Raw genomic sequence first — 11144 nt, 5'->3', positions numbered from 1 at the left:
GTTATGCTATCATTCCAAGCAGATCGAAGGATACCGTTTTCTATCTAGCAGCACATATTTTGATTACTCCACGGAGCACCGGATAGGCTACAGCCGCGTGACGATATCAGAATCAACGAATCAGTTTCACTGACGTGTACTTCAAAATCAATCCTCCTTGCGCATGACCGGAACGATATTAATGACGTCGTTCCGAAAATGCTTAAAAATTATGTCGAAGAGTGCTCACTGCATGTATATAAGGTGAAAGTTTTGTTAATAAAATAATGGTCACCGAAAACCACAATACCCGTTTCTGTATAAATATATGGTACACGTAGCGACTTCTCTTGAATAGAATGATTCTGATCGGCAACGAACTAACGCACAAACTGAACAATCATAAAGAAGTGATTTTAATGTATATTTTTTACTTATTGAAACACCTGATAATAAGCCTTCATTTATTATCATCATAAATTCGACATTAATCGCTCTTGAAATTATCCCTACATTATCAAGTGACGGTCGGCTGTTGTAGGACATTCGACCCACAAGGCCTGTAGCAGTGTGTGCACTGCTTCACTCTTCAAATATTACGCACATGGAAAGGGTTGTCAGGAATGTATTGTGTATCCGCAATGGATTTCTTGATGAATGTATTGGGAAGCCATGACGACGGGTGGTTGTGACAGCTGGTCCGTGTTTGAAAGGACGCCATGACATTTATTGCATGGGGCAGGGCAAGCTGTCCACTGCTTAATGTAATTCATTTTGTCAGACCGGTGCCTAGTGTGTCCGGAAGACTATGCCCAGAGCAGAAGCAGATCAAACAGGCTTAAGCAATGGTATAGGGAGAGTCTCCCTCTCTACTCAATCATTCTCATAGTACACTGAATTTTTATTTCATACATCTATTGTTGTGTTATCGTTGTAATATTGCTATGAAGCCCTTTGGACTGACATGTTTACAGTCGTAATAATGAATTTTACGTTATTTTCAATTTCAGCTACTGGATTTGATAAGAGGATCCCAAGTTACCAATGCGGACCCACTGTTAATAATTGGTGTCCACTGAAATGGGAATACGATTGGGAACCAGCTCTTAAATTGATTTTTTTGAGGAAGGTAATTGGCCTAATGTATAGGCAACATTCATTGATAAAAAAGAATATATTCTTTCTTTATAATATGCCAATGATATTGTATGAATATGTATTTTTGATTTCTCGCATTTTGTAGGCTGTGGCGGGTTCCAGAATGCATGCATCGGAAAATTGGTACAGCCTTTCCCCGGAGCCGTTTCAAGCCGACTAAAGCAAGATTACTCCAATGTTTGTGTAGAATTTTAGATGGACCTATATGTACCCTGCTCACAAAAACTGTACCAGGATAGTTCTCTCTTAGATAACAGCCTTTGGTTCAGAAGGAGTATGCAATGTATTCCAGATTCGTCGATGAAGTGCGTTCAAATGAGACAGTTGGCTATATACTCGGGGCATGGGGAGATCGACGTAGGACTGGACGCACTGTATCGAGGGCAACTTGTGGCCAAATCTACTCAATCACATTGTATCATCACTCGCCGCGAATGGATGAAGATGGAGTCAAAGCGAAAATCAAAATCAACCATTGGTCGCAGCCGGTCGAAAGCCTCCGCCAATCGTCAAGTTATAATTGATCGGTGGGACTTTCGTTCGCTTGTGATTAGTGGTAAAACACCAGGTCATGGAGGAGGAATTCCGACCAGAGGCGTTGCCAATATCCGATTGGCCGACAGAGGTCTAAAATGATCACCCCCCCCCCCCCATCACATTAGGAATGGATTATACCCAGCTCCTTCGGGGGGGGGGGGGGGGTTGGTGGTCATCATGTCATTTTATCCCGCATTGGACATTTTTGGCGATATGGCGAGCATGAAAGGATGGTATGAAGACCTCATTCTTTGAATCATTCCATTCCCTTCTCGGTGATAATGGAGCAGTCATAATTGGGTTTTTTATGCCTGAGCAAAATATTTCATAGAAGGTTTTAAAAAATATATGAGCTACTTGTTTCGTCCGGATGAAAGACTCGGCCAGTCTTGATATAACGATCGGTGGGATTTTCGTTCGCTTGGAATAAGTAGCAACACTTCCTGTATATATATACAATGTATATTGTTTATTAAAGTGTCACCTTTAAAAGAAAAGCCAGCCTCATTAGGCTTATGAGACACATAAAAAATAACAAAATTACATAATTCAGGCGGCGCCCTTCCTAACAGACATGCATCTGGTTACATATTTCGCAACATCTTTAACCAGACGATGGTCTGTTAACATAAACATTTAACTTCTGTCCAATCATTCGAAAGTCCGTGTATTTAGCTGATGCTAAGGTATAAAGTTTTTGCGGAGCTGATTATATGCTGGGCACGAACAAAGAAAGTGTTCTTCATCTTCTATCTCATTACTTGCACACATAATGCATAAACGTTGGTGGAGTTATATGTGACGATATCGACCTATTTCGATATTTAGCGGGAAACTTCCATTTCTGAGTCTTGCAATAATAGAGCGCATTTCTCTATTTAGCGGTACCTTAACATAGCTTTCAATTTCAAACGTGTTTTTTAACGATTTGTAAGTTCTCAACTTGGGCATGGTGTTGATCTCATTCAACCATGCACTTGCATATTTACCAATCAATACATCGCGGGCGGTGTTAGCGGTGTATTGAAGTAGACCGAATTCAGGAATACCAAAATGACTCGGAATTTGAACTTGGCACACAATTCCCGGAGTTAAATTAAAACATCATCTTTATAACCATCAGTACCTTATACAGATCTAGAGTAATATCATTAAGACGTTCAATATCATTTACAACATCTTTCAAAATCCATTCAGAACAGAAGAATATAGCGTTGTCTCAAAACTTAAGATAAAAAAGGGGATTGTGCATTTGAGGTTTTCGAGAACAACATTGAAGCAGTGCATCCAGATAAAAAAAAGATGAAAAGTTGCATGGCAGGGAGCATCCTTTCAGGTAAGAAACAACTTCTTTCTGAGGGAAGACATAAAACATGGCATCTGCAAGTCGGGTGTACCGGTTTTCGGTCTTGGTCTGGTGACATCGAACATTTTGCTGACTTGATTATTGACCTCGGTCAGCATACTCAGCAGGTCATGGTCCTTGTAACAAGCCTTGAAGACATTCACGAGAGTCTGGATGAACCACGATCCCTCCTTAGTGTTACGGAAACTTTTATAACCTAAAGGAAGAGAAACACATCCAGTAAATTTCAGCTTCGACTTTGACATGAAAACAGTCGATAACACTCCTAAAAGCGTTTACGCAATCGCAAACGGCCCGAACGTACGGTGAAATTTTGTGATGAATGCGAAGACGGTGTTTTGTTAAACATCAGGCAAAAATTTCCGCCTAATGTTAGGTCGAGGTACACATTAATAGCGATATTTTATATACAGGTAATATCATCAATGAAGCTCCTAAAAGGGAATTTATATGCATCGCGGACTCTGGACAATATTAATGGCTCTCTGGCGCAACCAGTATGATCGCTCGTCTCATAAACGGGCGACCCTAGTCCGATACCCAAAAAGAAGTTTTCGGGATTTGCATTTTTTTTCATCTTGATACAAAACAGTGTTTTATACATGGCTATTTTAAAATAAGTTATATTTGTGAGATTTTCCACCACTATCGGTAAGTCCCTAGGCCTACATGTACATGCATGTACTGTTGTCTCCGCACCTTGTTGAGGAGAGAAGAGATCCGACCAGTCCCTTCAACATCTAACTCTGCAATGCTTTTCTTTTCCTATTCAACAGGGTTCAAATCATAGATGTATCACCGATGTCAAATACATACGAAATCGGGATTGACGATAGTTTACTTCAATCCTAAAATTGTAATAATTCTCGATGCCACCATTGGTGCACCTACCGTCAGTCTGCGGATAAGCAACTAAGAAGTCAGCCTCATTCGGTATGAAAAGTGGGTTCATATCTGTAGCCTCAGTTGCCGCAGGATTCTCCTTAGGAGGGTCATCCACAGGCATGACAGGCGTAGCATCATCACCAGCATCACTCACAGTAATGCCTTTATGGTAATCTAATCCCCTGCAAGCCTGCACAATGAAGACTTTAGGACGGTCTGGAAACATGAAAATAGGCCAATGGTATTTGAAAAGTTAACACGGTAAACTCTGCAGCAGAAATGGGGCGGTTGGCCGGGGAGGCTGCATGTACTTCACGACAGGAAGACATATGCAACAGGTTCCTTACCATGCTAATTTTTGTTCGCCACAGTTCAAACCATGTTACCTCTAGAAGGCTTCAGTAAGATCTTTTTCCGGAAGGTCAAAGCTTTACGGCCTTATCCTGTGAAATATTCATCATCATCATCATCATCATCAACATGATATACATGTCATAGAGCAACATAGCCTTACCTTTCATACTTGGCAGTTTATCAGCACGGAACATGGGTAAAATCTCTTTTTCGAGACTGATCCGTTGTTCTTTGCCTCCGGAACTGTCGGTACACCATATCCCATGCTGGAATGGGATATCTTCAAGATCATTGTTGATTTTTACCAATAGCGCTTCGTGTTCACCCAAATTGTGTTTTGATGAGGAAGATAGGATATACCGGGAGATGTATCCTATAGCTATTTAGAGGAACACTATGACCAACGTCTTGTGTGTCTTTTTTGTTCTTCCCAATCACAATGTTCCCCCACAATACATTATGGATTGACGGGGAAAACCGTGACATGAGAATGGAGTACGTTTTTTAGCGTTATCTTGAAGACTTGAATACATTACGACATATTTCTTTACAGGCTTCTTTAAGAAGCCTGTTTTACGCAAAAGGCTAGAATTAAATAAAATTTCGAACAGGTACCCACCTCATCTCCATGGCTCAAAATGACACAAAAGAATCGTTCCACTAAATTGTCATTCATCATTCGAACTTTATCTTTTAAAGCATCGATGACCTCGTCCTTTGTCTGGTCTTGTCTCAGGTCGACATGGAAATCAAGCTCAACCTCAAAAAGTATCTTCAGTGCAGCAACATCCTCCTCGGTACCTATTATGAAATTAAATGTACGTGTAGTTTCTGAATCAGAATTTTTTTAGTTTATTGCAAATCATCAGCACAATGTATTCCCTTGGTCCTTAAAATTTTTCTGGGGTCGATATTCTGATCTTTTCTTTTCTAGTTTATCTAGTTAATAGCATAAGAACTCTTTCGGGCAAAAGATTTTGAAAAATAAGGAATTTAAAAAAAAGTTGAATAGTTCGTCAATAAAACTAAAACTGTATATTACAAAAAAGAACTCCTATGATCAGGGAATATTTATCCCTGGGACGACCCAAAACCAATGCAAGTTATTCTTGTATCAAATATGGCTCAAATGATTCCAGCTCTTACCGCATCTTTCTCTCTTAAACTGGTTTATAATCAACATGATGCCCCTGTTCTTCATCTTGACTAAATTCTCCTTCTGTAGTGGGCAATCATAACGGGGATCTTGGAAATACTTGTCTTGTCCTAGGACACAATGCTCACTGTCTGGCTGGACTAGATTAGAATGATGATTACAAAGTTATATGAATTTATATATTTTATGCTTATTAAAGTTTCCATAGTGTTTATTCATTCTTGATATCACGGCATAGTGTAGATAACAGGGCTAGGCTAGCAGGCAGAGTTTGCATGGAAGTCACGTTGTTGCATCAGTCATGCTTCGCATTTCAACTGAAGAACGAAGAGGTAATTTTCACTAGGAGCACTCGACATACATGTTAGCATTGGTGTGACATTTCGAAAATTCGCACATGAATCGTGACGTAAGTCATGCACTGTGAGAAAGTGGCTTCTATGTACTTTAGTATACTTGATCCAAGGCCGGTGTAGCAGTCGCAAATATACACAGCTGCGATGTGGCGTTTTGTAATTTTACGTTTTATTTTCAGAAGCACTGGACTTGGTTCAACTGTACTAGTGAATTTGTTGGTGTGAATATATGCAATCCCTCTAGCGTTCTATGGATAGAGCGTTTTCACGGCTTAAAATGCAAATATTTATTTTTGCCTTAAAAGGCTATCTTTTGCCAACGTCATCTGATACGCAAAACCCAAGGTTTCCCAGACTCGAAGATGTCACCCTATCTTGGCTGCCCAGTAGTACAACACTCTCAAAATACAAACCTGGTTTAGTCGTCTTGGTCTTTGGCACCTGCTCCCGAGCTGGGTGTTGCGGTTTGGAGTATTCATCGGCTACTAGTGGAAGTGAACGAAAGCATAAGTGATTATCAATCCAATGAAGGACTCGAGAGGAGGAGCACTTTACAGCCAGCAAAAATTCGCTGAGAAAGATTTTTCAATGTGGAACTTGCATCTCATAAGGATTTGCTACTGTTCAAATGATCTGGCCCCGGACTTTGTTATCAGCAGCTGGTGTTTCTGAAGAAAACGATGTTTGACGCAATCTACTTATGTTAGATTCATTTTTATCTGAAAAGATTCTCCGCACTCTTGATCAGAGGATGGAAATACTAAAGGCATTTTCCTTTATTCCTCATAAATTTTGTTTTTTATGGGTAATGGTTATAAGAAATCACGTACCGGCATAGCCCATCGCATTGTGCAGGATTTTACGGACCGTGTATGCTTTATTCACATGTTCAAAGTTTGATATCAAATAGTGTAAATTGCCGGGGGCTATTTTTCCACTCCTGAAAAACAAAACATCACAACTAAACCGGAAATACAATTATATAGCAGAATTCGAGCCTAAAAACAATATTTCCACATGCAAGGTTTAGCCCCACACACTCTTAAAATGTATTATTAAAAGAACCAATTTGGTGGTTGCTATTGCACCAACTGTGAAAGTAATAAAAAAAAAAAACCATTAATTAGTTAAGTAGTAAAAACTACCATCAAAATGGTTAAGAATTACTATAACTTCGGTAGTTAAAACAACTAATTTCACAGTCGGTGCAATATATATATGTTTATTCGTACTACTTTCCGTTGTACAGATAACAAAAAAAATAAAAAAAATAAGGTGCAATAAGACAATACAGAGTTGGGTGCAAATACAAGTTTACGATAAGGCAAACAAAGTAAAAGGTAAGACTGAGAGTCGAACCCGAAAACCTCTCATTCTTGGAGATGATCCTGAATAATTTACATTAGTATCTTGAACTATCACAATAAAACTAACACCAAAAACAATACTCCATCAAATCAACCTGTACACAAAAAGTTAATTATCATGTCTATTTCCTCTTTTGTGAGAATATGATTCCCTGCCTCCCGCATTTCAAGCAATTCCCTAACTTGGATGGCAACCCTATTATGCACCAATCCCCAAAATTCCCTATTGATGTCCCTTAGCATTATACATTCATCAGGCAGCTGATCCCTATTCCAGTTGTACTTTTGTAACACCATAGTTAGACTTTTCCCCACTGATGAGACGCTCCCGGCAAATAATAATCCAACTGTAACCTTTACGAGTGTATTTCCTGATTTCCGCAGTCCTTTGATGAATTTTACGAACCTTTTCTCCAATGAGTTTGAACGCTACAGTCCTTTATAATGGCTGGTAACAGGTCATTATGAGTGCGATATGGCAAACACAAAATCTGACGAATAAATTTACGCCATGCAATATACAATTCTTCCATGTATGGTTTTGAACAATCTAGCAACTGGTAACCATACAGCGGCATACAAAAATAGCAATTGCCATAGTAAAAAATAACTATTAGATAGTTATTTTTACTAGTGTGCAGGTTGAGGACGATCACTAAACATTATGGGATTTTCTATGCCTGTTTCGCCTATTCCTGTTTCGCCTATTCCTGTTTCGCCTACAAAATTCCTGTTTCGCCTATTCCTGTTTCGCCTATTCCTGTTTCGCCTACTTTCCAGTACCCCTACAATAAATCGACTCTCCCACGGGGAACCTTAGGGATGCATGTCCATTTTATGGGGAAAATGTGAGGGGACAATTGGATGATGTTAACGATGTGATGACAATTTGACTAATCAAATGCCATCAACTTTGTTATGCCATGACCGTTTTGAAAGAGTCACCTTGAAAGCGGGGACAGTCCGGGACTTATTTGACCATAGGACCATAGGACCATACTGACACACAGTAAAAACTAATAGATTAAGTAGAGTAAAGCAGTCGTTTATTTTATGAAAACTGAATTCATGAGTTTTTGATAAAAATACATAATATTGTACATTCTCATAATTATTTGATCAAAATCAGCTGTAAAACCCATGTCATAATATGTAGGTACAGCACATATAAAGTCAAACAAGGTGGAAAATACATATCATGATATTATGTCAGACAAGGTAACTGATGGCATCAACGTAACTCATTATGTCCCTCTCTCCATTGACGTATTGTTTCAATGCGTACATATGTGGCTCTCCTCGGGTTTGGTCGGTCAGTAAGGGAAGGTTCATATTCCTACGTCTGTGGGGAGGTTAGCAATACATTTGAATAGGCGAAACAGGAATTAGGCGAAACAGGAATAGGCGAAACAGGAATAGGCGGAACAGGAATAGGCGAAACAGGAATACACCTTTTCTACATCACATCTAGGTACCCAATTGCTTATTGCGCTAAGTCGATTACAAATACGAATAAATAAATCATGTACACCTAAAAGATATGCTTTCATCATTAGGACTCAACTCACAGCAGAACAAACTTGATGTCTTGTCTCTTGTCAGAGGCGAATCCACCAACGCAGGCTGATCGGCGGACGTTGGCCCTCTGCAAATCCCCCGAAACGCTAACACGAACGCCTGTCCCATTGTTCGACATCGTGGTCAGGAGCTCGAACAATGGAATAGGCGTTCGCGTTGGCGTTTCTGAGGATGTGCGAAAACTTTTTGATGTATACCCAGGATTAACTCACACCTCCTACCTTTCCAGCGCATTCCAGACATCCAGAAAGTCATGCATCTGTTCCAGCTCTGCAGCTCCAAAATCGTCCTGTATCGCAGCTTTAAGACCTTTAAGATTAGCTGCTGTAACTTCATTTTTGAGTTTTAAACTCAGTGTGCGGAATTCTCGCCTGTCCATCACGAGAGCTTTGAAGGAAAGCAAAGAAAAGAAACGACGAACATTTTGAGAATGGAAAGAACTTCCTGCATTATAGTTCAATCATCGGGCCTGTAGTATATAGTACACTCTCTTATATAGAAATAATGGTTTTTGAGCTTTTGAAAAAGCTTCATGGGTTTCACGGCCAACACAATGCATGCACCCCGTAAAGGACTTTCAACGAGGTGAAAAACCCCTGGAAAATTTTTTATATGGCCCTTCATTTCGGTGAAACATTCGACTTCGGCATTTATTTTCATGATACACTGTGTACACTGAGCGACTTAATCATATCGAATTATTGGCTACATATACTCACGATATTTATTTGAATGAATAAAAATCGATGACATGTTTCTATTCTGCCCCCATGAGATTCAATACAGTATTATCATTTTGTAAATTCATATGGGTGGCCTATTACCGGCCTATATCATACTCTATTCCACGTCCCACTATGCCTACTGGTCTGTAGCGTTAAATGCATAATCAAAGTTCGTGTATATTAACCCTATTTACGAATTTACTTTGACCGTATAACCGTTCCTTCAAGGTGATACCACAGGTTGCATCTATTTGCTCACTGATAGCAGCAGGCCATTTATATCAGAGTCACCATAAAACGCTTTCCATACAGATTTGGGACGAAAACGCATGAAGAAGTGTTCTACATCCCCCGGCCTCCACGTCTATATTGTCCTCGTGACCAAAATTTCTAGACAGTGTCGCCGGGAGAACGCTGATGGTTATCATGCAGAATCATAATACATGTAGTTAACAATTTCAATTTTCTTTGAAATGGAAAGGTTGTACAAGTACCAAACGTCACCGAAAGGACGGAAAGAACCGGTAGTGTTCTGCCCATCCCATCTTTGATCTAAACGTTAAATGGGCCGGATAGTTGTAAGACCCTCGACAAAATATATAAGTATTTGACCGCAATAAGTCCACGCAATGAACATGTATACTGCCTACTATATTGAATGTTCTTTTTCATGTCTGAAAAACCTGCATTGATCTACGTTACATGGTGTATATCATAGCGGAAGTGGGGAATTCCCATATCTCTGAACAAATTTCTAACCCAGGACCATGGACGAAGGACCGGAAGCATCGACAGTTGTTACATTCTTAAGCAGTTTCTATAGTGTGCCAACCCTAACATGAATAACCTACCTTCACCGAGACCCTCTACGTTAAATTCGAATGAGGAAGTTCGAAATAATAGGAACTTTCGCTTCTTATGCGCGCGCAGCAGATATTGACGTATATATGACCTCGTTTACAAACGTTAAAAGCGTCTGCCCATAATGAAAACGTCGATGGAAAGTCGCACAATGACAACGAAAGCGATGGCTCATCATAACAAGGATGAGAATTCCGAAGCACTAAATCCAATGCAGTTTCATCGTTCAGAACGCCCAGCTATTATGACCCTACCATGCTACATTCGTGTTTCAAAGTCGAGCATTTCCAGTCCGAGCAGGAGCTACTCCGCACTCGAGTCAACACGGATGTGCAATATCCGTGCTACTGGCATTCATATTTCGCCATCAATGCCCTTGATCAATGCCAGCATTTACTGCTGGGTGGAGAGAAGCAACTAGGTGCGGTTGAGTGCTTTTCTCAAGGACACAAAGACGAAACAGCGACGATCCATCATCATGACGTGATGTAAAATAAATAGACAATAAAACATGGTAATATGGCCGGTAAAAATAACGGAATTTTTTTCATCGGGGAAAATAACAAGAGCAGACGATAGTGAGTTCCAGACAAAAGAGAAAACACGTGGAATCATTGATCAATACCATTACAATGGCGGCGGCTCCGAAACCTGTCAATAGAAGAGCAAAGTCGTCATCGGGATATGGCCTCGGAGTTTTATTCATCGGAACCGTTTTTTAGCGTTGACACGTTAGGATGACAATGTAGCTACATGTACCAACGAGGGTGGAGGGGGGGGGGGGTAGGGAGGGGCGTTCATTTTTAATGATGTTCGAACGAA

The 11144-nt window shown here is 40.1% G+C and overlaps 1 protein-coding gene across 3 annotated transcripts; it reads right to left on the bottom strand.

Moving 5' to 3' along the window:
- Window positions 1-1829: 1829 nt before the first annotated feature.
- Window positions 1830-10598, bottom strand: LOC135482834 (caspase-3-like). Of its 3 annotated transcripts, none has more exons than XM_064763256.1 (9): window positions 10577-10598; window positions 8958-9123; window positions 6622-6731; window positions 6205-6276; window positions 5426-5575; window positions 4899-5080; window positions 4440-4545; window positions 3932-4141; window positions 1830-3236 (listed from the first exon to the last, which is right to left on the bottom strand). In XM_064763256.1, the coding sequence occupies exons 2-9, from the start codon at window positions 9113-9115 to the stop codon at window positions 3007-3009; spliced, it is 1218 nt and encodes a 405-aa protein (XP_064619326.1). In that variant the 5' UTR covers window positions 9116-9123; window positions 10577-10598; the 3' UTR covers window positions 1830-3006. The 3 variants fall into 3 exon arrangements, with proteins under 3 accessions (XP_064619326.1, XP_064619325.1, XP_064619327.1); XM_064763255.1 differs by lacking the exon at window positions 10577-10598 and adding an exon at window positions 10313-10566; XM_064763257.1 differs by lacking the exon at window positions 10577-10598 and adding an exon at window positions 10313-10566 and having other exon boundaries at window positions 6205-6273.
- Window positions 10599-11144: the final 546 nt, after the last annotated feature.

Source organism: Lineus longissimus, chromosome 2 (genome assembly GCF_910592395.1).
Source record: "Lineus longissimus chromosome 2, tnLinLong1.2, whole genome shotgun sequence".
Taxonomy (NCBI): Eukaryota; Metazoa; Nemertea; class Pilidiophora; order Heteronemertea; family Lineidae; genus Lineus; species Lineus longissimus.
The sequence above is the reverse complement of the archived record's forward strand: the minus strand, read 5'-3'. Positions and strand labels throughout refer to the sequence as shown.